The sequence below is a fragment of the Sus scrofa genome, chromosome 15, assembly GCF_000003025.6.
Source record: "Sus scrofa isolate TJ Tabasco breed Duroc chromosome 15, Sscrofa11.1, whole genome shotgun sequence".
Lineage (NCBI taxonomy): Eukaryota > Metazoa > Chordata > Mammalia > Artiodactyla > Suidae > Sus > Sus scrofa.
The window spans coordinates 57,467,098-57,493,205 of NC_010457.5; the positions used below are offsets into that span (position 1 = coordinate 57,467,098).

Sequence of the window (26,108 nt, forward strand, 5' to 3'; positions counted from 1 at the left end):
CCTTCTCGGGCAGTGAGCACTCTGCTTCTGCCCCCTGCTGGTGGTTGGGGAGGACTACCTCCTGAATTCTAAGGATACTGGAGCAGTTTTGGGGGCAAGGGGGAGACAGTCCTTTTAGTCATTGCTTCTTAGAGAGCTGTTCTATTTCCTCTACAAAGATTAAACTTTTTGGCTTTTAATTTTTTAAATTTTCTAAATAAAAGGATGTGGCATCATAAGAGCCTGTAGTTGCTCTGTGACAACTCACTTATTTTCATACTTTCTCTCCTCTCAAGGCTTATGTTGGCTCAGAAGTCATGTATGATGAGACTGCCGTGGCATCCTCCCCACCTCCTTACACAGCCTATGCTGCACCCACCCCTGAGGTAGGGAGCAAATCTTCATGTTACAGATTCCAAGTAAGGGAAATTTGGGGTTTCTGTGCTACTGTCCTTTTGAAATGAAAAACCTTTCTTGAGCCAGCCAGTATCAGAGAAATTAGTAATTTATAGTCTAAAACCCTTTTCTTCTTTTTTCTTTTGGCTACACGTGTGGCTCATAGAAGTTTCCAGGCCAGGGACCGAATCTGAGCCAAAGCTGTGGCCTCTGTGACAGCTGGGACAATGCTGGAGCATTAACCCACCGTGCCAGGCCAGGGATTCTGTGCCTTAGCAGTCAACCAGGCTGCTACAGAGACAACACCAGATCCTTAACCCACTATGCTGCAGTGGGAACTCCTAAATTCTTTTCTTTTTTTTGGCTGCATCTGTGGCATGTGGAAGTTCCCAGGCTGGAGATCAAACCCGCACTCCAGTTGCAGCCTGTGCCACAACTAAGGCACTGCCAGAGCTTTAACCTGTTGTGACAACTTCTTAGGGAACTTTTAAGACTTTTAAAAACAGGTTATCAACTTTTGTTTTCATAAAACAACTGCTTTATAATTTTCACATTCATGTTTTAATTTTAAGTTGGATTTGTCACTGCTGAGCCACGACAGGAGCTCCTACTTGAATACTCTTATCAGGGAAAAAAAAGGCTTTTTTTTATTTTAATAAAACCTTTTAAAAAAAAATTCACATGGTTCCCATCGTGGCTCGGTGGAGATGAATCTGACTAGCATCCATGAGGATGCACGTTTGCTCCCTGGTCTTGCTCAGTGGTTTAAGGATCTGGTGTTGCTGTGAACTATGGTGTAGGTCGCAGACACAGCTCGGGATCTTGCATTGCTGTGGCTGTGGTGTAGGCCAGCAGCTACAATTCTGACTTGATCCTCAGCTTGGGAACCTTCTTATGCTGTGGGGGTGTGGCCCTAAAAGAAGGCCAAAAAAAAAAAGTCACGTGAAGATACCTTGAGGTGTTCCCTAGTTAGAAATGCCAGGTTTTCAGTGCTACATACACGTCTGTATTGTGAGATACTACTGCCATTTTTTGTTTATTTGTTTGTTTTTACTTTTACTTTTTTTTTTTTTTGCCACCCCTTGGCATATGGAGCTCCTGGGCCAGGGATCAGATCCAAGCCAAGCTGTGAACTAAGCTGCAGCTGTGGCAACACTGGGTCCTTAACCAACCATGCTGGACCAGGGATCAAACCTACGTCCCAGCACTCCTAGTCCCTACTGATCCTGTTGTACCACAGCGGGAGCTCCTGAAATAATTATTGATTCATAAGAGGTTGCTTTGGTAATAGGGAGAGATCTCATGTACTCTTCACCCAGTTTCTCAGCTGTTACTTGGTAGATAAAATCAAAACCAGGAATTTGAAATTGGTGCAATATTTATGTCCAGTTCTGTGTCATTTTATCATATGTGTAGATTTGTATAACCACCACTTCAAGTTGAAAAACTGTTCACAATGTCTTCTTCCTGCTATACCCTTTTATAGTCATGCCCTCCTTCCCCTTCCCTAACTCTTGTCAACCACTGATTTGTTCTCTATTTATATAATTTTGTCATTTCCACAGTGCTGTATAAATGGAATCATACAGCGTGTGATCTTTTGAGTTTGATGTTTTTACTCAGCACAGTGACCTTGAGAGTCATCCAAATTATTGTATGTGTCAGTATTCTTTTTATTGCTGAGTAGTAGTCTGTGGTAAAGATGGGTACCACATTATGTATTGAGGGACATTTACCTTTTGGGGGACATTTTGGTTTTCAGATTTCAGCTGTTACCATTAAACCTAATGTGAACACTCACGTACAGGTTGTTGTGCAGACATAAAGTTTTATTTCTCTGAGATAAATTCCCAGAAATGTAATTGCTGAGTCAAATGTATGGCTAGTAAGTATATGGTTAGTTTTTTAAAAAGCTGACAAACTACTTTCCACTTTGTTTACCATTTGACTTTCCCACCAGTAATTTATGGATGATCCAGTTCCTTCGTATCTTCACCATCATTTGGTGGTGTCACTGTTTTTTATTCTATCTCTTCTTTTTTTTTGGTCTTTTTTAGGGCCTCATCTGCAGCATATGGAGGTTCCCAGGCAAGGGGTGGCATCAGAGCTGTAGTTGCCAGCCTACGCCACAGCAACGACAGATGGAGGCTTGTCTGTGACCTACACCACAGCTCATGGCAATGCCAGATCCTTGACCTGAGCGAAGCCAGGGATCAAACCCACAACCTTATGGTTCCTAGTTGGATTCGTTTCCGCTGCACTAGGACAGGAACTCCAATATTCTATCTCTTCTCATAGGTGTGTTGTGATATTTCACTGTGGTCTTAATTTGCATTTCCATTACAGCTTGAGATGTTGAACATCTTTTTATGTGCTTATTTGCCATCTGTATATCCTGTTCAGTAAGATGTCTCTCATGTCTTTTGCTTATTTTCTAATTGTTTTGTTATTTTTTAATTGTTGAGTTTTGAGAGGTTTTTTTTTGTTTGTTTTTTTGTTTGTCTTTTGTCTTTTGTCCTTTTAGGGCCACACCCTTGGCATATGGAGGTGCCTAGGCTAGGGGTCTAATCGGAGCTGAGTCTGCGACCTATACCGCAGCTCATGGCAATGCTGGATCCTTAACCCACTGATCAAGGCCAGGGATCGAACCCACATCCTCAAGGTTCCTAGTCGGATTCGTTTCTGCTGCAGCAGGACGGGAACTCCTAAGAGTTCCTACATGTTTGAAATAGGAATCCTTTGTCAGATATGTGATCTGTAGCATATCTTTTAATCCTCTTTTTTTTTCGCTTTCTAGGGCTGCACCTGCAGTACATGGAAGTTCGCAGGGTAGGGGTTGAATTGGAGCTGCAGCTGCCGGCCCACACCCCAGCCATAGCAACGCTGGATTCGAGCCATATCTGTGACCTGCACCACAGCTCATGGCAATGCCAGATTCATAACCCACTGAGTGAGGCCAGGGATTGAAACCCAGTCTTCATGGATACTAGTCAGGTTCTTAACCTGCTGAGCCACAACAGGAATTTCCATCTTTTAATCCTCTTAACAGTGCCTTTCAAAGAGTTTTTTATTTTGATGTAGTCCAATTTATCAGTTTTTCCTTTTATGGATTATGTTTTTGTTGCCATCTTTATCACTTCACCTAGGCCAAGTTTCCTAAGATTTTCTTCTATGTTATCTTTTGAAAGTTTTATAGTCTTAGTATTTACATGCCAGGTCTTTTCCATTGTGAGTTAATATTTAGTAAGGCATGAGGATTAGGTTGAATCCCCACCCCCCACACACACCTACAGCATGTGGAAGTTCCTGGGCCAGGGATCAAACCCATGCCACAGCAGTGACCTGAGCTGCTATAGTGGCAACACTGGATCCTTAACCTGCTGCACCACTATGGGACTCCTGCACTTATTAGTTCTGTAAGTACTTTTTTTGTAGATTCTTTGGGATCTACTATGTAGACAATCATGTCATTTACAAACAGTTTTATTTCTTCCTTTGTAGTTTGTGTACCTTTGGTTTCCTTGCCTTGCCTTATTGCCCTGATTAGAACTTTCAGTATTATATTGAATAGCAATGGTGAGAGCAGGCATTCTTGCCTTGTTACTGATTTTAGGGGGAATGTATTCAGTTTTTCCACATTATAAGTATGATATTAGCTTAGGTTTTTTGTAAATGTTTTTTGTCAAGTTGAAGTTGCTTCTTTTTCTAGTTTTCTGAGAGTGTTTATCATGAACGAGTGTTGGATTTTGTCAAATACTTTTTCTGCATCTATTTATAAGGTCATGTGATTTTTTTTTTTTTAAACCTACTAATATGATAAGCTGCATTGATTTTTCAAATGTAGTTTTAGCCTTGCATCCCTGGAATAAAGCTCACTAGGTCATGGGGTATGATTTTGTTTATTTTTTGCTCAGTTCTGAGTGGGTGGTCTTGGGAATTTTTGCATTTGTATTCATGAGTGATATGGGTCTGTTTTCTTTTTTGTGCACTCTTAGTTTGTTATCAGGTAATACCGGCTTTATAGAATGGTTTTGGGAAATATTCTCTGCTCTTCTGTTTTGAAGAAGATACTGTGTAGAATTGGTATTAATTCTTCTTTAAACATTTGGTAGATATCTTCAGTGAAAATATCTGGAACTGAAGATTTCTTTGGGGGGGATATTTTATTTTATTTGTTATTATTATTACTTTTTGTCTTTTCTAGGGCCGCACCACAGCATATGGAGGTTCCCAGGCTAGGGATCTAATCGGAGCTGTAGCCATCGGCCTACACCACAGCCACAGCAATGCTGCATCTAAGCCGTGGCTACGACCTACACCACAGCTCATGGCAACGCCGGATCCTTAGTCTACTGAGTGAGGCCAGGGATCAAACCCACAACCTAATGGTTCCTAGTCGGATTTGTTAACCACTGAGCCACGATGGGAACTCCAGGGGGAGATATTTTAAATTACAGATTCTGTTTTCTTAATATTTATAGGACTTTTCCATTTTCTATTTCATATTGAGTGGGTTGTGGTATTCTATGCTTTTTGAGGAATTGATCCTTCTCATTTATGTAAGTTGTCTAAGTTATGTGTGAAGCTCTGGCATTTGGTCCATACATACTTATATTTTCTTGGTGGATTAACACTGTCATTGTGTAATGTCCCTCTGTTTTTGGTAATTTTATTTAGTCTTGTGTCTACTCTGAAAGTAATATAGCTACTTATGCTTGTTTTTTTAAATTGGTTAGGTTTAGGTGTTCTATATGTTACTTTGATACCTTTTTTTTTTTTTTTTTTTTGGTCTTTTTTGTCTTTTGTGGGCCGCACCTGTGGCATATGGAGGTTCCCAGGCTAGGGGTCTAATCGGAGCTGTTGCTGCCAGCCTATGCCACAGCCACACGGGATCCGAGCCACGTCTGTGACCTACACCACAGCTCATAGCAGTGCCGGATCCTTAACCCACTGAGTGAGGCCAGGGATCAAACCTGCAACCTCATGGTTCCTAGTTGGATTCGTTTCCGCTTTGCTATGACGAGAACTCCTGATAGCTTTAAATACTATAAATGATTGCCAATGTAGCAATATTTATTACATTACATAACATAATATTGTATTATTGTGTGTATTCTTTATACAATATTAGATCTCTCAGCTTGTTTACTACTTGTTATAAGTTTGTACCCTCAAATACCATCACTCTTTTTCTTCTCTATAAATCATTTACATTCGAGGTAATTTTGTAATAAGTATGCCATTTTATTTTTTGTTTTCCTTTGCTTTTGTTTTTTTATTTGTTCTTTTACTTAAGTTTTCTGTGAGTTATTAGGACATATTTTAGAATTTTATTTTGATTTATCTGTAATGTCTTTGAGGATCTCTTTGTATTGCTATGTAATGGTTACCCTAGTTATTACACAAATATGTGTATTTTTCAATGTCGTGTTCAACATTTTACCAGGTCCAATGGAGTGTCAAACCATTAATTACCTCCAAATTCCATTTTCCCTCAATTTATAGTATGATTGTCTTAAATATTTCTTTTACATATATTGAGAACCATATTAGTTGGTGGTATAAATTTTGCTATAGCTGTCAAACTTATTAGAAAAATCAATATGTTAGAAAATTGACAGAACACTGTAAACCAACTCTAATGGAAAGAATAAAAATAATTATAAATGAAAAAAGAAAAATAGACAAAAAAAAAAAATGGGAGTTCCCGTCGTGGCTCAGTGGTTAACGAAGCCGACTAGGAACCATGAGGTTGCGGGTTTGATCCCTGGCCTTGCTCAGTGGGTCGAGGATCCGGCATTGCCGTGAGCTGTTGTGTAGGTTGCAGATGCGGCTTGGATCCCAAGTTGCTGTGGCTCTGGCATAGGCCGGTGGCTACAGCTCCGATTAGACCCCTAGCCTGGGAACCTCCATATGCCACGGAAGTGGCCCTAGAAATAGCAAAAAGACAAAAAAGAAGAAAAATAAAGATGTGATTTTTTTTTTATTATACTTACACCTATTCTGCTCCGATCATATTTTCTTACTTCCTGATGTTTCAGAATTTCTTCTTTTATTATTTAGTGTCATTTTGTCATCCTCTTAGGATAGATCTACTGGCAACAGATTCTCAGGTTTCCTTTATCTGAGAATGTCTCGGTTTCATCTCCTTCTGAAGAATATTTTCACTAGTATAGAATTCTGAATTGACTTTTCTTTCAGCACTTGGTAAATGTGTGCTATTTCCTTTGGTCTTCCTGGTTTCTGATGAGAAATCTGCTGTCATTTGAAATTTTTTCCCCCATATAGGTAATGCAATGTTTGTTTTTGGCTTCTTTGTCTTTAGTATTCAGAAGTTTGACTGTGATGGTTAATGGTGTGGATATTTGGAAATTTATCTTTTTTTGGTGTTCATTCAGTTTCTTGAATACATGGGTTTATGTTTTTTGCTAAATTGGGGAAATTTTAAGACTATTATTTCTGGAATGTTGTTTAGCCCCACCCTCTTTCTCCTCTGAAACTGATACCACTGTTAGATGTCTCACATGTCTCAGAGATTTTATTCATTTTTTTTCTTCAGTCTATTTTTTTGTCTTTTGTTCTAATTGGGTAATTTCTGTTCTTTATACTCATGTTCAGGGATTACTTTTCTATGTCTTTATTTTGTTGTTGAGTCCATTCATTGAATAATTTATTATTTTTTTATTTCTAAATTTTTCTTTTGGTTATTTTTTATATATTCACATGTGTAAGTATGCAGATAAATCAAGATATATATCTTTTTTTTTTTTGGTTGCACTACAGCATGTGGAAGTTCCCAGGCCGTGGATCAAATCCATGCCATAGCAACCCAAGCCACTGCAGTGACAACGCTGGATCCTTAACAAACTGTGCCAGAGGACAACTCCAATATATATCTTTTTTTTTTCCCTAAATTGAACAAACTATATATGAATTTATTATTTAACACAGAAATCCTAATTCTATATATTTATACTCAAGTATACACTGGAAAAAATACGACCTACTGTATGCAGAGCTACTTGTTGACATTATTTGTGGTAGAAGACAGATTGAATAAATTATGGTATCCCATGTCATAGAATTCTAAACAGTGTAAAAACCTTTTACAAGGAATAAAAGGAATAGATACTTAATTTCTCTGGCATAATCTCCAGGCTATAAACCTAGAGGACCAAAACCAAGGTAGAATATAGTATGTGTTGTATGATATTATTTATCTGAGAAAGGGAGGATCTGAGCACATCTGCATATATTTTATTAAAAATCATAGTTAAAAGATGAATAATCTTTTTTAAAAAGTTACCTAAAGAAGGAAGGAAATATGGTGAAAGAAAAAAGAAGAAGTTAGATTTCCCTACTTTGTCTTGTAGATTTGATTTTGGAAATCATATGGATATTTTATATCACTGTAAAATAAGAGTAGAATTAAAATCAATTCATAAAAATTAAAAGAAAAATGAGACTTCTGGACTTTGGAGTTGGAGGCTTAAATACTCAGAGTTTATTTCAAATGGCTTTAAACACAATCCTCTGAAAGGATACCCTCCAATATATATCTTTATGTAGTCTTTCCTAAGATTTTCTGATTTTGTGGAGACCTTTTTTTTTCCTTTAGTGTCACAAGTGTGGCATCTGGAGGTTCCCAGGCTAGGGGTGAAATTGGAGCTGCTGTTGCCGGCCTGTACCACAACCACAGCAACGCCAGATCTGAGCCGCATCTGTGACCTACTCCACACTTCACAGCAACCCCAGATCTTTAACCCACTGAGCAAGGACAGGGATTGAACCCTTGTCCTCATGGGCACTAGTCAGGTTCATTTCTACTGAGCCACAGTGGGAGCTCCCTCTCCTTTTTTTTTTTTTTATGTATTTCAAGTATGTTTATAATTGCTTTTTGAAATATTTTAGTGATAGTTGCTTTAAAATCCTTCCTAGATAGTTTCATCATCTTTGTTATCTTGGTGTTTGTCTCTTTTCTCATTCATTTTGAGATCTTCTTGGTTCTTGGTATGACAAACTACTTTTGATCAAAATCTGTACGTTTTAAATATTATAAGACTAAATCTCTTAAGTCTTGCATTTTAGCAGACTTCCTCCTAATGCCCCTTTGGTGGGTGAAGAAGTGTTCACTTCATTGGTTCCATGTAGGGGTGGAAGTCCAGATTGTCTGCTGGGTCATGTTGACCCAGAGGCATGGGCTTTTTGTCACTTTTGGGAAGGCCAGGAATTCAGGCCCTTCTTTAGGTATCTGCTGACACCATCCTGCCTGGGAGTTGGAGGGGTCTTCCCTACTGTTTCCCACTAGCTTCCACTAATACTGTGGTTACTGATAAGAGATTATGAGAGTTCTTGCTCCCCACCAGGTCTTTGTTGATTCTACTCTAGCAGGACAGGATAGGGGCACCTTATTTCTGCTGGGCAGAGATGGGAGTTCTGGCCCCCTGCCTGGTCTCATCTGACACTGTGGCATGGGACTAGGGTCTGGCTTGTTTCCATTTGGCAGGTGGAATTCCAGCTTCCCACTTGGCCTTCTCTGGCAACACTTGGAATGGGGGTGGAAGAGCACCTTGTTACAGCATGCCAAGTTCAGACTCTCCATACTTGACCTTGGCTGGTGGGAGTAATAGCCATAGCTGTTTTTGTTGTGTTTGTCTTGAGTGTAGTAGTTATTGCTTAAAAATGGTCAAAAGATCATCCTTTTCCTTCCTAGTTTCTTTGGGTAGAGACAGCAGACTTTTCTTGAGGTCTTTTTTGTTTTTGCTCAATGTTATTTCTTGGTTGCTGGCTTCTCCTAGACTCTGCCAGTCTAGGATGTAGGAGGTAGAAAGGAAACCCAGGGAACTCACTGTTTGTTCTTCTTAGGGTCATGAGGTCCGTAGATGGTCACCTGCCTTCTCTCCTAATTTTCAGAATTTCCTTGTGTTTGCTGTAAGTATAATGTCCAGAGTTTTCATTTGTACTTAGCAGGAAGAATAGGGAAAAATGACTGCATCTATTCTGTCTTCTAAAAGCAAAAATTGTGGCTGAGACCTACATTTGTGTTGGCCAGGCCACAGTTCCGTGTTCTCTTTGCCGTAGCCCTTGTCATGTAACGACAATAATTGTGATTGTTTGTAAACATGTCTGCCTTACCTCTGAGCTTGCAAAAGAAGGCCAGGCCTTTTATCTTCGTATTTTACAGTATGTAGTAGTCCTTCAGTTGATCACTGGAAGGCAGTCCAGGGCCCATTTTTTGCAGTGCCCTTTCATAAACATGTCCTGCTGGAAATCTGCTAGTCACCTGCCCAGGTCTCAGACCCAGACCCATCCGGTATCTTCAGTCTCTTATATTCTCCTTCCACGAACTGCTGGAAATTGAGCTGGGGAGGATTGTGCTGCTAAGTTGACTTCACCAAGAGAAAACTGGCTTTGCATGAAACTCACTTATCATCTGGTCCAAACTGATCATTTTAGAGATGAACAAAAACAAGGTGTTATTATAGTTAAATGAATGACTGAAGGTCAAGTTAATGATATAGCTGTATTGAAATCCAAAACTCTGGTGAGTCCAGTTCTCTTTTTTTTTTTTTGTTCTGTTTTTGTGCCTTCTTCATTTTATAGCCTTTAAGGAGATTCCAGTTGTGGGTTTTTTGGTGTTCTTTTTGGTGTTTTTTTTTTTTTTTTATTTTAAAATAAAAGGCATAAGCACACTGTCTTATGTTTTTATTGTTCTAATTGACTGTCAGACTTTATTGATTGCAACTTGGAAAACAAATTTTAATATATTCCCAGTAGTTTCAAAATTGTATTTTTTTTAAAAAATTGAAGTATAAGTGACATGCAACCTGTTAGTTTCAAGTGTAGAGCATAATGATTGGTATTTATATATATTGCAAAATAATCACTGCAGAGGACTAGTTAACATACATCACTATACATAGTTAAAGAATTTTTTGTGTGTGTTAACTTAAATGTTCTTTTAGCAACTTTCAAGTATGCACTATACTGTTATTATCACCATGCTGTACATTGTATCCCCAGGACTTGTTTATTTTATAACTGGAAGTTTGTGCCTTCTGATTCTATCACCACTTCATCTACCCCTCCAATGTCCCCTTCCCCTCTAGCAACCACAAGTTTGTTCTCTGTATCTGTGTGCTTGGTTTTTTGTTTGTTTTCTAAAATACAGATTCTGCATATAAATGAGATCATGAGGTATTTGTCTTTTTCTCTCTGACTTTTGAACACTCAAGGTTTATCCATGTTGAAAATGACAGAATGCCTCTTTTTATGGCAGGTGACATTCTGTTGCATATTTGGACCACATTTTCTAAATCTGCTCATTTGTTGATGGATTCTTAGTTATTTCCATATCTTGGCTATTGTAAAATAATGCTTTAGTGAACATGGGGATGCAGATATGTTTTCAAGTTACTGTTTTTGTTCCCTTTGGATAAATACCCAGAAGTGGAATTGCTAGATAATCTGGTCATTCTGTTTTTAATTTTTGAGGAACTTCCTTCCATTACTATTTTCCATAGTGAAGGCACCAGTTTATATTCCTACTAGCTGTGTATGAGGCTTCCTTTTTCTCCAAAGCCTTGCCAGGGCTTATATTTTGTCTTTTTAATAATAGCCATTCTAATAGGTGTGAGGTAATATCTCATTGTAGTTTTGATTTCTGTTTCCCTGGTGATTAGTGATGTTGAGTTATCATTTCGTGTGTCTTTTGGCCATCTGCATTTCTTCTTTGGAAAAATGTCAGTCTCCCTGCCATTTTTTCATCAGATTGTATTTTTGCTGTTGAGTTGTATGAGTTCCTTATAGATTCTGGGTAGTAACCCCTTATTCAGATATATGATTTGCAGATATTTTCTCCCATTTAGTAGGTTGCCTTTTCATTTTGCTGATGGTTTCCTTTGCTGTACAGAAGCTTTTTAGTTTGATGTATTCCCCACATGTTTATTTTTTCTTTTATTGCCTTCACTTTTAGAGTCAGATCCAAAAATTGCCAAGACCAGTGTCATGGAGCTTATCACTTTTATTTTTATCTAGGAGTTTTATGGTTTAATTCATTTTGAGTTAATTTTTATGTATGGTATAAGATAGTGGTCTAGCTTCATTCTTTTGCACTTGGCTATTTAGTTTTCCCAGCACCCTTTATTGAAGAGACTGTCCTTTCCCCATTGTATCCCTTGGCTCCTTTGTCCTCAGTTAATTGACCATGTGCATGTGGGTTTTTTCCTGGGCTCTCTGTTATGTCCCATTCATCTATGTGTCTTTGTTTATGCCAGTACCAGACTGTTGTGATTACTTTGTAGTATAGTTTGAAATCAGAGAGCTTCAGCTTTATTCTTCTTTCTTTGGCTATTTGGGGTCTTTTTGTGGTTCCCTACAAATTTTAGGATTGTTTCACTTTTGCAAAAAATGCCACTGTAAATTGGATAGGGATTGCATTGAATCCATAGATTACTTTGGATAGTATGGACATTTTAGCTACTAATTCTTCCAGTCCATTATCTTGGAATATGTTTCTGTGAATTTGAATTTTCAGTTTATTTCATCAGTATCTTATAGTTTTGAGTATGCAGGCCTTTCACTTGGTTAAATTTTTTCCTAGGTATTTTTATTGTTTTTGATGTAATTGTAAATGGCATTGTTTAATTGATTTATATTTTTGGTTTTTTTTGTCTTTTCTAGGGCCGCACCCATGAAACATGGAGGTTCCCAGGCTTGGGGTCCAATCGGAGCTGTAGCCGCTGGCCTACACCACAGCCACCGCCACGTGGGAGCTGAGCTGCGTCTGTGACCTATACCACAGCTCATGGCAATGCCAGATCCTTAACCTACTGATCGAGGCCAGGGATCAAACCTGCAACCTCATGGTTTCTAGTCGGATTCGTTAGCCACTGAGCCACAATGGAAACTCCAATGGCATTGTTTTCTTAATTTCTCTTTCTAATAGTTTGTTATTAGTGTATAGAAATGCAACAGATTTCTGTGTATTGATTTTTGCATCCTGCAACTTCACTGAATTCATTTATTCTAGTAAATTTTTGGTGGAGTCTTATAGGATTTTCATTATAATCTGTCACATGCATATGGTGACAGTTTTACTTTTTCCTTTCCAGTTTGGGGAACTTTTCTTTTCTTGTTTAATTGCTGTAACTAGGACTTCCAGTGGCATATTGAATAAAAGTGGCTACAGTGGGCATCCTTATCTTGTTCCTGATCTTAGAGAAAAACCTTTTAGCTTTTTACCATTGAATATGATGGTAGCTATGGTCTTGTCATATACATATATAGCCTGTATTATGTTTAGGTATGTTTTCTTCATACCTACTTTGTTGAGAGTTTTTTTTTTTTTAGTTGTTGTTGTTGTTTTTTTGTCTTTTTGCCTTTTCTAGGGCCACTTCCCATGGCATATGGAGGTTCCCAGGCTAGGGGTCTAATCGGAGCTGTAGCCTCTGGCCTATGCCAGAGCCACAGCAACATGGGATCTGAGCTGCGTCTGCAACCTACACCACAGCTCACGGCAACACCAGATCCTTAACCCACTGAGCAAGGCCATGGGTCAAACCCGCAACTTCATGGTTCCTAGTTGGATTCGTTAACCACTGTGCCACGACAGGAACTCCTGTTAAGAGTTTTTATTGTAAGTGAATGTTGAATTTCAAAACTATATTTCTAATGGGCCTTTATGTTTTCAGCAGGCATATGGCTATGGTCCATACAGTGGTGCGTACCCACCAGGAACTCAAGTCGTCTATGCTGCAAATGGGCAGGCTTATGCTATACCGTACCAGTACCCATATGCAGGTAATTCATGCTGGCCTTTCATTCTTTGTTTCTTTTCATTTAGTGAGTAGATCAGTGAAACCTGAAGAATTTTTATTTCTCAGTTTAAGGGTAAGTGAGTTGTGTTTCTTTTGGTTATAGACACAAATTGTTCTGCTACTATAATAATAATAATAATAATAATGCTGTAATAATAAAGCATTATTAAAGTATAGTTAATTTACAGTGTTTCTTCAATTTCTGTTGTATAGCAGAGTCACCCAGTCACACATAGTTACCTGTGTTGTACAGTACGAACCCAATGCCCATCCATTCCAAATGTAACAGTTTGCATCCTAAAACCCCAAACTGCCATCCGTCCCACTCCCTCCTCTCTCTCCCTTGGGAACCACAAGTCTGCTCTCCCTAGCTGTGATCTGTTTCTGTTTTATAGATAGGATCATCTGTGCTGTATTTTAGGCTCCACATATAAGTGAAATCATATGGTATTTGTCTTTTTCTTTCTGGCTTACTTCACTTAGTATGAGAATGTCTAGTTCCATCCTTTTTGCTGCAAATGGCATTAGTTTGTCCTTTTTTATGGCGAGTAGTATTCTATCTTATATATGTACCACATCTTCTTAATCCACTCATCTGTTGATGGGGATTTAGGTTATATCCATGTCTTGGCTATTGTGAATAGTGCTGGGATGAACATAGGGGTGCATGTGTCTTTTTGAATGAAAGTTTCATCCGGATATATGCCCAAGAGTGGGATTGCTGGATCTTATGGTAGTTCTATATTTAGTTTTCTGAGGTACTTCCATACTGTTTTCCATAGTGGTTGTACCAATTTACATTCCCACGAACAAAACCCTTTCCAGCATTTGTTATTTGTTGACTTGTTAATGATGGCTATTCTGACTGGCATGGGGTGATAACTTATTGTATTTTTGACTTGCATTTCTCTAATAATTAGTGATGTAGAGCATTTTTTCATGTGCCCATTGGCCATCCATATGTCTTCTTTGGAGAAATGTCTGTTTAGGTCTTCTGCCTGTTTTTCAGTTGGGTTGTTTGTTTTTTTTGCTGTTGAGTTGTATAAGTTGTTTGTATATTTTGGAGATTAGGCCCTCATTTGTTGCATCATTTGCAAAGATTTCTATTATGCTTTTAAAAAATAAAGCATATATTTTCATACTGCTTTTAGAGTAGTTAGAGTAGGCTTAATTTTTTTGTTTTGTTTTGTTTTCTCCACTATGGTATATGGAAGTTCCCAGGCCAGGAATTGAACCTGTGCTGCAGTTGCAACCTGGGCCATAGCAGCAGCAGGCTTGATTTTTTTTTTTAAGCTTTACTATTGTATTCAGATTTCATTCCACAAAGGAGAATTTGTACTTACTGAGATTCACTTATATTAAGAAGCAACCAAACTAAGAGGCCCATTTTAAAGGACAAGAGGCAGTCTTTCTCCTGCTTTTTTCCTTCTGGTAATACCCTTCAAAAACTATCATTACTAAGGTGATGTTCCATTTTGCAGGTGAAATAGAGGCCTGGAAGGGCTTATATTTACTCTGAGCTTTTAATGGGCTCTCTCCATTTTTCACCTCACCTGTAACAAATTGTAGATGTGAGTGACTGGTTCAGTACGTAGCATCAAGTCCTGGGTGCAACCTGGGCAGGGGGAGGTCTGCAGGGTACAGGTGTAGGGTAATGCTGGCCGTGGTACTGGTGCCTACAGCCAGGGCAAGGGGGGCCAGAGCCATGTGGCTGATGCCCTGAAGACCATACCCAGGTTGTAGTAGGTATGGCATGTCAGAGCAGTACATAGGAGGGTAAGCTGGTGAATGGACTGGAACGAGAGCCCAGGGTTTTTCAGGAGATGAGGAATCCGAGGGGCTCTGAGCAAACCTAGCATAGTGCCTGAACACAGAAGCAGTGGAAGGAGAGGCTGTTACCAGAAGGGAGAGTGGTCACTGACGATAATGCCACAGAGAAGCCTGCCACAGGGTCTCTGCATTTGGCCAGCACTGGACTCCAAATGTCCTTTTGGTTAGTGGTGGTTACTTTGGTTTCTTATATATTAGCACCTAATTCAAGAGAGTTTCTTCAGTCATCTGTTTCTGGAATCTGATGCAGTTCACTCAACTAGCATAGACTCTGAAGGATTCTGCCTTGCTTGACGTTTGCATGTCAGGTTGAATAATGATGCTAAAAATGAACTATTTGTCCTCTGATCCTAGCACAACTCTTTTTGTTTGAATTATTTTCCCCATATAAAATAATTGTTTTATCTTTGTTATCTTACATTACTTTTTGCATTCTGTTCTCATTTAAAAATGTTATGTGTTTAGTCTGGAGTGCTATAATAATCTTAAGGTTTTTTTTTTTTTTTTTTTTTTTTTTTCTTTTCCTTATGGCCGCATCCACAGCATATAGAAGTTCCTGGGCCAGGGACTGAATCCATGCCCCAGCTGTGACCTATGTTGTAGCTGTGGCAGTGCCAGATCCATAACCCAATGTACCACAGGAACTCCTTTAAGTATTTTTAATGATTGGATACTATTATATGGGGCGATGTATTATATTAGTCAAGTCTATTAGTATTTATTGACTTTTTACTCTTCATTTTTGTTATTGTAGAAATTACTTTGAATATTTCTAATTGTTTTTATTCCTGTTAAATATGTCTTAGAATATATTTCTACTTTCTGCATATTAAATTAATATTCCAAAAGGCATAACATTTTTTCATTCTTTTATCATTAGAAATTATGAAAGTTTTCAAACATATAAAAGTAGGGCTAGTAAATGAAGAGTCAAATTTGCCTGTTACCAGAGTTCCCATTGTGGTGCAGCAGAAACAAATCCTGCTAGGAACCGTGAGGTTGCGGGTTCGATCCCTGGCCTTGTTCAGTGGGTTAAGGATCTGGCATTGCCATGAGCTGTGGTGTAAGTTGAAGATGCGGCTCGGATTTGATGTTGCTGTGGCGGAGGCCGGCAGCTGTAGCTCCAATTTGACCCCTAGCCTGGGAACCTCTATAAGCCGCAGGTGCGGCCCTAAGAAGACTGGGAAAAAAAAAAAAAAATTGCCTGTTACCAGCTTCAACAATTACCATATCTTGTTTCGCATGTACCTTCTCTTCCCACCTCTGGATTATTTTGAGGGAAATTCAGACTTTATATCATTTCACCTGATCCTATTACATTAAGTCTTGTTACCATTTTCCAAATTAATTCCCAGAATAGTTCACCAGTTTATATGCCACTGGGAGTTAATGATGTATTGGTTTCTCTATAGTCCCATAAAGATTGTATATTTTTGTTATCCTCTAAAGTTTTGATAACCCCATTAGGTCTTAACCTGGAATCAGGTTGCTTTAGTTTGTATATATATGATAACTGGTGAAGTTAAACATTGTATAATTGTTTAAAAATTAGGTTTTCCTTTGTAAGAATTTTCCCCCCATTTATTTTGAGGTTTTTAAGCCTAGGCTAATCATCTGATAAGAGCCAGCCTTATATTCAGCCCCTAGACCACAGATGGGAATAATCTCAGCTGTTTCTTACTCTGTAGAAAGGCAGTTTTGTAGGAATGTTTGTGAAAGGAATTTCTTTGTGTTGAACTGCATCCTGACTTTGGCTGTTATCCTCAGAGAAGAGATAGCACTCTTGGGGCAGCCTCTACGCACCTTGGGTGGCATTCCGCATTTGCATGTGACCAGCCAGTGGGCAGGCTGTATTGGGGTGGTCATCCTGCAGCTATGTTGTGCTGGTCACCAGACAGGAGCTCTCCAGGCAGCCATTTTGAGACTGGCGTGGCCCGCTTCATGACACACTGCTCTGCAGTGTCCATAGAGACCCCTGTCATGGGTAGAGCTGGTTATGGGCCTTCTCTTTAACATGATGGGGACCAGTTGCCAGTCAGCCAGTTTAAAAAGTGCAAAGAGTGCTTTGTGCACACTCTATTGTGTTTGATTTACCCACATTAGTGGATATTAGCTCATCTATCCTTTGCTGTGGGCTTGTGATCTTTGGCTTAAGTTGACTCCTTTGGTTGGAGTCCTGTTTCTGTCATGTAGAGAATGGTACTCATGAAACATAATTGCACTGCAGTTGGCGGGGCCAGGTCTGAGAGCGGACCTCTAGATTTTGTGATTCTAGGTGTTTCCCCATCTTTGATAATTACTCAGTTCCTTGGTTTGATGGTAATTTGTAAAAGTTACCTGTCTTTCTTTAGTCTTTTCCTAAGGTATCTCACTTAGTTGTCATAGAAAAAATATCTGCCTTTTTCATATTCATGTTATGATCATTTGTATAAAAATTAAATTAGGTATTGAAAGTAAGTACAACTTGGAACATCCCCAGCTGACTTTGGTAATACTGAAGATTAGCTTGCTGGTAGAAATAAGATTTGAACAGGAGCTGGCGGAAGTTAGCTCCAGGGCATGCAGTGCGAGTGTCCTTCTGTGGGGCTAACAGAGGGAATTCAGGTTTAGATTTTCTGGGCCATCTTTCAGTTAGGTCAGCTCACCCCTTCCTACCATGATACGTTTCTTTAGTTAAGAGTTGGCTAATTGAAACTTAAAATTTCAAGGCTGTGATAGTCAATGTTAAATTTCACCAGTTTCAAAGTTTAAACATGACATAAAAAATTGTTTGCTTCTAATGCTGTTACCTGTACTTTATCAACCTTTAGATTTATAGTGGTCTCCTTCTCCGTGATTTTGATTTTTCTCTTTCCTATCAGTCACCCTCCTTAGTATTTGAGGCATTGGTGTTTATGAGCACACAGTGAGTGCCTGGGTCGGCCCTGTGTACCTCACTTTTTGTCTGTCTATAAGATAGGGTTGCTATGAGGATTAAGTGAGTCAGTGCATGTGAATGCTTGTAATACTAGAAATGCTTAAACTGGTAAGCACTTAACAGATGTTAGACTTTAGTCTCACTGCTGGTTTCATCTCCATGTACATATCACTACTGAATTAATTTCTTGGGTTGAACTGTTAAGGGAATAATGGGTCAAGGAGGAAATTTAATGCTAAATGTGTGCAATTTTAAAGCTAATTATTATACAATATAGCCGTCAAGTATAGAAGAGAACAAACAATGCATTTCAAGTTACACATTTTAATTGTGCAGATAAATTTTAAATTTGTTTAAAGTTTTCTTTTTAGAAGTTTTCCCTCTAACATAAATATTTCCTCCTTAAAGACAGGGTTAAAAATGAAGAGCCAGTTATATTAATAGATTTAAGGTTTAATTTTTAATTTTAAAATGGTTTGCATGAGTACTAAGAAGCTAATTAACTTCTAGATGGGTTTTTTTTCCTTTTTAGCTTTCAAAGGGGAGTCTTTTTTTGTTTTGTTTTGTTTTTACATTTTTAGGGCTGCACATGTGGCATATGGAGGATCCCAGGCTAGGGGTCAAATTGGAGCTGCAGCTTCCGGCCTACACCACAGCCACAGCAACGCGGGATCCAAGGCATGTCTGCAACCTACACCATAGCTCCTGGCAATGCTGGATCCTTAACTCACTGAGTGAGGCCAGGGATTGAACCCATATCCTCATGGATACTAGTCAGATTTGGTTCTGCTGTACCACAAAGGGAACTCCCTTTTTTTCCGATGTGGGGTCTTTGTTCCCACACCAGGGATTGAACCTGGGCTGCAGCGGTGAAACCACTGAGTCCTAACCATTAGGCCACCAGGGAACTCCCACTGGGGATTCTTGACTCTCCCATTGTCTGGGCTCTGTGCCCCCCACACTCCCCTTCTGCTTGCCAGCCTCATGAGCACAGTGTGGGTGGCTGGAATGGACATTGGGGTTGGGTTTTGCAGCTTCATTAAGATTCTACTGTCTTCAGTGTCTGGGACTTTGGACCTTGGGAAGCTAAGCGTTTTGATGTTCTTAATGAGATCTTAGAAGTGGAGATGTCTGCCTCACTTAGCCAGGTCCAGTTGCCTTTGCCTGTGGAGGAGAACTGGGGAGTGCTCACTGCAGCCACCCCACCGCCTCTGCAGAGGGAGGGTCCCGTCAAGGGAGCCACCTTTTTGACTGAATGCTGGACTTCACAAACTGCTCCTCAGGGCTATACTTTTCCTTCTTTTCTAGGACTTTATGGACAGCAGCCTGCCAACCAAGTCATCATTCGTGAGCGGTATCGAGACAATGACAGTGATCTGGCGCTAGGCATGCTGGCTGGAGCAGCCACAGGCATGGCCTTGGGGTCTCTGTTTTGGGTCTTCTAGGGCCCTTGGAACCTGGATGTGCATAGCTTCTGATACCCTGTGTGCAATAATATAATTTGCAGGGCATTTCTGTTTGTGATAAATGTTTTTAATAATAGTTTTAATAGGTCTTTTGAAAGTAGTGACATCATACTTATAACTAATCTATGTAAGTACCATGGAGAAGGCTTTGGACTGCTGTTAGTGAAAACATGGACTATTTGGGGGCACTGGCTCATTCTAGAAGTTTCCTCGTGGAACCCTCAGAATACCTTGTTTGAACACACCTATTTTGAAAGGCCATTTTCTTTTTAGAATTTGGTGTAGTGCTTAAGGGATAATTTATTGTAGTGTTATGCTAGTGACATGGTGATGTATGAGTGTTGAGTGATTGTGGCAAGAAAAACTGCAGCTTTTTTGGTGTAATGCCAGACTTTGAAACCTCAGACCAGAACTGGCTGCATGTTACTTCAGAAGCTATAGGCTGGACTGTCCCTGAGGCAGTGGTGTGACATCCCACAGCCTTTTGGGCTCCAAGGCTCCCAGCAAAACTGACTGCTCAGGATGATGGGGGGATGGCAGTTCCCCCTTTTAAATGATGCTTCTTCATTCTTGTTTGTTTTTGGTAGTGATCCTTGGAAGACATCCCAAATTATGAATAGGTCTGTCATTTAAAACTAGAAGAAAACAAAATACAACAAATATGTGGAGATAGATTTGCTGTATTCATTGTTTGCTTTGAGTATTTTAATTGCCACCTTGGCCTACTTAATAGCTTATTTTTCTACTTGTTGAGAAAGTAATATTAAGAGAATGATGAGGAAAGTGGAATGAGAGCCATAGTTGGTGTTACTGTTTCAGGAGATTGCACTGCACTGAGGATGCCCTTCCCGTCCTGAGGCTGTTGCAGAGCCTTTGGCTGTCCCGTGCAGGACCTCGGAGCCCCGGTGGTGGTATAGGTTAGAGATGGGAATTGTGGCCACACACATGAATGACCTGCTTAAGACATCACTCCTCCTGACCAGGACACCACCCTTGTTTTTATTCCTGACTCAAGTGTCTTAGAGAAGCTTAAACCATTTAATTTTGAGCCCCAAGTGTGTGGAGCTCTGGAGAACCCAGAGTCCTGTGTTTCTGTTATTTCTTCTTTATCTATGTCAATTTAAAAACTTCAGTTATTCCAGTTTTCTGTTCTGCATGCTTTAAAAAATGTGCTTTTACAAAAGCAGTTGAGCACCTTGAAAATCTTTGCCCCCACACTCCATGTGGCCCCATTTTCCGTAAAATACACTCCTAGTAGCACAAATTCTATTTTTATTCTGTGTAGCCAGTTCCATACATAGTCTTTTTGTGGAAAGACTGGTCAACTGACTCCATCTCAAAGTCACATGTGAAGAGGTCTAGCTCCGAATGAGCCCACGTGCCAAATGCACTTTGCCGTGATCACAGGTCTGTTTTCCCAACCAATTCTACTGCACTTGCTGACACCAGAGCATCAGTTTCCAGCTGAAAGGAAGTGTATTTAGCTGTCATCTCTTTGGATGTTTGACATAGTGGAAAATTGCCAGATGTGATGTGTGACACCATTGGTTTTGATGGTTAAAGCTGTTGCGTTTGTGATTTTACATTTTATATAAAAAGAGTGGTTTTGTTAAGATGTTAATCATTAAAGCTATATGCTTTACTTACAAAATACTAAACTCAATTTTTAATGTTGCATTGGGTATTAATTTTGAACTTCGAGTTATTGGAACCACAGAATACTGAGTTAGTCACTGAAACACCCTTGAAGCAAATGTGTTTCCCCTGTGTCTCCTGGCTGCCCTCTGACAAAAAGGAGTAAGCTGTGGCCTGAAACTTGGGCACACATGTGTGCCCGCATCTCCAGTCCCTGTCCCCAGAGGGGCCAGCCTTGTTGGGTATCTAGAGTTGAATCTGAAAATTCACTGTCACTAGTGACTTGATCCTGCGAGGAAATGCACACTTGGTATAGATGGGCTGAGATACCTCATTTCCCTGGCCCCAACTGCCGTAGATGCCAATCTTTTGGTCGCCTTGTTTAGGTAACCCTAAATCAAGAAGGAACTTGTTCAGGTTTGAGTCAGCATTTTACTTCAGTGTGTACTTTTTAAGAGTGTACCTGGAAAGAAGTTGGCAGTTGACGTTGCACACATGCCAGTCTGCTTGTGTTTAGCTCTGTTCTTTAATTCCTTGAGTTAACTTCTGGGTCTTAGATGTGAAGAGAAAGGAGAGACCAGTATGTTTCAGATCATCAAGAAGTGAGCCAGACCAGGACGTGAGATCTGGATCATGGAAGAAAGACCTGCTGTTGAGATAGAATGACCCACGTTTTATTTTCTACATTAATTGTGATCCTGTATGATCTTTCTTTCTCCTATGCGAGTTTATGTACACACCAGCATGGAACACAATTCCGTTGTTTTCCCCTAGAGGTGATCTTTTTTCTGATTGCTTGCCTGTCTCTGGTATTCTATTGTGTCCTCAGAACCTGTTTTTCCCTATGTATGCAAACTGTATGTTTATAAGTGAAAATGTTAATACATTAAATGATCATTAACCTTAAAGCATATTTTACTGACCTGTATTGTTTTCTTTTTTCTTTTTCTTTCTTTCTTTTTTTTTTTTTTTTTTTTGTCTTTTTGCCATTTCTTGGGCTTGCTCCCACGGCATATAGAAGTTCCCAGGCTAGGGGTCTAATTGGAGCTGTAGCTGCTGGCCTACACCACAGCCACAGCAACTCGGGATCCAAGCTGCATCTGCGACCTACACCACAGCTAATGGCAATGCTGGATCCTTAACCCACTGAGCAAGGCCAGGGATCGAACCTGCAACCTCATGGTTCCTAGTTGCATTCGTTAACCACTGAGCCATGACAGGAACTCCCTGTATTGTTTTCTTTTAATTCAATTTATTTAAGAAGATAAAAGCATTTCATGCATTTCTCCCATCCCCCACCCTCTACCTCTGGCAATCACTAATCTGTTTTTTAAAAAGTTTGTAGTAACACACTGTTGGCTTTTTCTCCTGCATCACAGGGAATAAGAATGCCATTTTGGACATTCCCTCAGTGCTAGGGCATGCGCATTTGTCTTGTCACATCAGAAAACAACTCATTAAATTCCTATAGTAACCCCATAAGGGAGGTATCATCCAAATTACACTGGATGAAACTGAGGCTCAAAAGTTAAATTCTTGTCTTGGGAGCACACCGGTGGTAGATGAAATAGATTTATATCTCATGTTAAAACATTTTTCTTCCTTGTGCCGTTTGCATGTGAGTATAATTTCCACAAGAACATTGTAGGGTCAGTACTTCTAGGGCTGTTATCTTCTGCGACCAGATCTGCAGCATGGGTTCAGCAACTTCTCCAATATGTTGTGTATGTGACTTGCACACGTTAAAAAAAAAATTTTTTTTTTAAATTTCCTTTTGTTTCTAAATTACTTCACTTTGCTCTGGCTAGATTTTCTGTTTATCTCACCTGTTGCAGACTTTGATTAAATTGTGTTATGTGCTTGCCTTCTATAGTTTAATATGAGGAATCTCATACTGGAAGCTCTAGGTCTCTTTTTTTCATTTCTTTAGAGAAGAATTCTCTAGTATTTTGCCTGGGGCAGTTATTTCTGTGTGAGGGGAGGGCAGACACTCCACACAGACTTTGTAGACCTCCCACTTATCAGCTGGACTTTATTCTCATCTTTGGTCAAGCTGGCTTGCTGCCTTTTAGCACTTTTTTTTTTTTAGTTTTTGAATATGTTATACATAACTTGAAAATTCAAAAAAAAAAAGTAAAGGATCTTCAATTTAACCACTCATATTGTTTTATTTTATCTTTCATGTGTTTCTTCATGCATTATAAGCTAGTACAAAGATAAGCTCTTTTCTTTTTTTTTTTTTTTTTTTTTTTGTCATTTTAGAGTTGCACCTGAGGTATATGGAGATTCCCAGGTTAGGAGTCCAATTGGAGCCTACAGCTGCTGGCCTACGCCACAGGCACAGCAGCCACAGCAGTGTCAGATCCAAGCCACATCTGTGAACTACACCACAGCTTACAGCAACACCGGATTCTTAACCCACTGAGCGAGGCCAGGGGTGAACCCGCAACCTCATGCTTCCTAGTCGGATTCATTAACCACTGAGCCATTACGGGAACCCCCAAAGAGCTTTTTACTTTTTAAGGTAAGTTATATCTATCATTATTTACCATGTTGGAAAATAAAATTGAGAAAGTTTAAAATTTTTTTAGATTGTAAACCCATTTTATAGTGACTTTTTTTTTTTTTTTTTTTCTTTTTAGGGTCATACCTGTGGCAATGGAAGTTTCCAGGGTTGGGGTTGAATCAGAGCTGCAACTGCTGGCCTGTACCACAGCCACAGCAACTTGGGATCTGAGTCACATCTGCAGCCAACACCATAGCTCACGGCAATACCGGATCCTTAACCCACTGAGCAAGGCCAGGGATTAAACCTGTGTTCTCATGGATACTAGTTGGGTATGTTACAGCTGAGCCACAACAGGAACTCCCAGGAGTAACGTTTTAAAAATACAGTTTATAAAAAAAATTTTCCAATACAAAGTGAGGCAAAGTGTTTTCACATTTGAAAAAATTTAACACCTGGCTTAATAGATATGCCTATCCACTTATGCATTCAGTCTGTTGTGACTTTTGGGGGGCTTGAGGTATTGAAGGAAATATGGCTTCACATAGATACATAGTTGGAAAGGGAGGAACTTGCAGACCCTCTGAAAGGGCTTTGGGCACCCTCAGAGGTCCTTGGATCATATTTGAAAACTACTGAATTGTATGTTGTTATATCTTTTTTTTTTTTTTTTTTGAGGTGTTTCAGTATCATCACATAAGAAACACCCATTCATTTTATTTATCCTGTAATTTTCCCAGCACCCTTTTACTTTTGTTGCTGACAACACTGCCATGAAGGCTACTGTACAGAAGTGATTCATCCCAGGGTGGGGCTCTTGGAGCTGTGGTCTCTTTGACAGAGTGCAAGTAGTGGATGACAGAATTCCCTGGGGTATAACTGTCTTACAGTCCCCCCCTTAGTCTGCACCTCCACAATCACCCTGACACCTGGGGGAGGGACTTGGATAACTGTCTGCACAGAGACTGACAGCTGTGACAAGCACCGTCAGCCTTAGTAGCTGGAGGCTGAAAGTCCGCTGCTCTAGTCCCTGTCCATTGGGGTTTGCATGGAGGGAAATTTCAGTTCCAGGCAGTCATTTGGGGCCTGAAGCTGCTTCTCTGTGGTCCCTCAGAGTCCTCGGAGCTTCTGTGTCCTACTGGAAGAGAAAGATGGTGAAGGCACACTCCCCCTCCACAGATCGGCGGCACTGCTCAAGCTTCTCTCATTCCAATTGTGAGAGTGTCATGTGGCCCTGGTGTCACACAGGTGGTCTAGGAGGTGTAGTCTGAGCTCAGGAAGAAGCCATCCTGGCCGCAGCTGCTGTTGTAGATAAATGGTAAATAAGGAAGTCAGATTTCTGTTAACCCTCATTTGCATAGTATTTACTGATTAGTAAAGTGGGTGGTGGCAGATTACGTATTTTTTTTTTTTTTTTTTTTTGTCTTTTTGCCATTTCTTGGGCCGCTCCCGCGGCATATGGAGGTTCCCAGGCTAGGGGTCGAATCGGAACTGTAGCCGCCGGCCTACACCAGAGCCACAGCAATGCAGGATCCAAGCCGCGTCTGCAACCCACACCACAGCTCACAGCAACACCGGATCGTTAACCCACTGAGCAAGGGCAGGGATCGAACCCTCAACCTCATGGTTCCTAGTCGGATTCGTTAACCACTGCGCCATGACAGGAACTCCCAGATTACATATAAATTGTTGGTTCACACAACGCAAATGTCCTTTGGTCATAGGGTTTTTTGGTTGCTCAATTATTTCTTTCCCTATTTACCAACTTATGGGCAGGTTTGCACTTGGACATTCACCCTTTCCAGCTAGGAATATAGTTATTCCACCCATTTGTTCTTTCAAATTATTCCATCAATTATTTCCTGAGCATCATGGCAGATTGCATCATGGCTCCTGATTATTCCCTCTCCCTCCTTTCCCCATTCTCGCCTATTGCTGGGTAATTTCCAGGGTCTCTTCACTCGCTGGGAGAATAGATCTCATCACCTCACCTGGGATGTAGGGTGTGGTGTTCTTTGGCTCAGGAACATTGAGGTCCAAACTGGTGCCCAAGTGCTGATGAGTAATGAATGCCCAGAAAGCCCTGAGGGGTTCAGGGTGGGCCGAATCCGTACTTCCTCCAGCCCCCAGGGATTCTCTCCACCCTCGACCCTCCCCTGGTCTCAGCTCCCCCTACCTGTCCCAAACACTTCTGTTTTCCTCTCACCTCTGCCAGAAGCATCTCTTTCCTCACTCGCAGTGCCTTCTGACAGCCTGGAAGCCTGTCTTCTGCTCTGGGCTCAGCACTGTGAGGAGAGGAGCCAACACTGCACTGGCTTTGCATGTGTCTCTGGCCTTCACCTGACTGGTGGGAAATCAGATCAGACACCTCACTCTGGGCCCCAGGAGTACTGGCAACTCTGTCATCCCCCACTGAGCCTGGGTGCTCTTTTTTTTTTTTTTTTTTTTTTTTTTTTGTCTTTTTGCAGTTTCTTGGGCCGCTCCCACGGCATATGGAAGTTCCCAGGCTAGGGGTTGAATTGGAGCTGTAGCCACCAGCCTACGCCAGAGCCATAGCACTC

The 26,108-nt window shown here is 40.2% G+C and overlaps 1 protein-coding gene across 2 annotated transcripts in view; it reads left to right on the top strand.

The window, feature by feature from the left end:
- Window positions 1-21,954, top strand: part of PLEKHB2 (pleckstrin homology domain containing B2) — a 60,793-nt gene extending 38,839 nt beyond the window's left edge. Inside the window, exons 6-8 of one of the 2 annotated variants that reach the window (XM_021076267.1) lie at window positions 276-365; window positions 13,071-13,176; window positions 19,249-21,954. In XM_021076267.1, coding sequence (XP_020931926.1) covers window positions 276-365; window positions 13,071-13,176; window positions 19,249-19,385 — 333 coding nt within the window. In that variant the 3' untranslated portion in view covers window positions 19,386-21,954. Of the gene's footprint in view, window positions 1-275; window positions 366-13,067; window positions 13,177-19,248 lie in introns of both variants that reach the window. The other variant, XM_021076266.1, reaches the window with a different exon arrangement.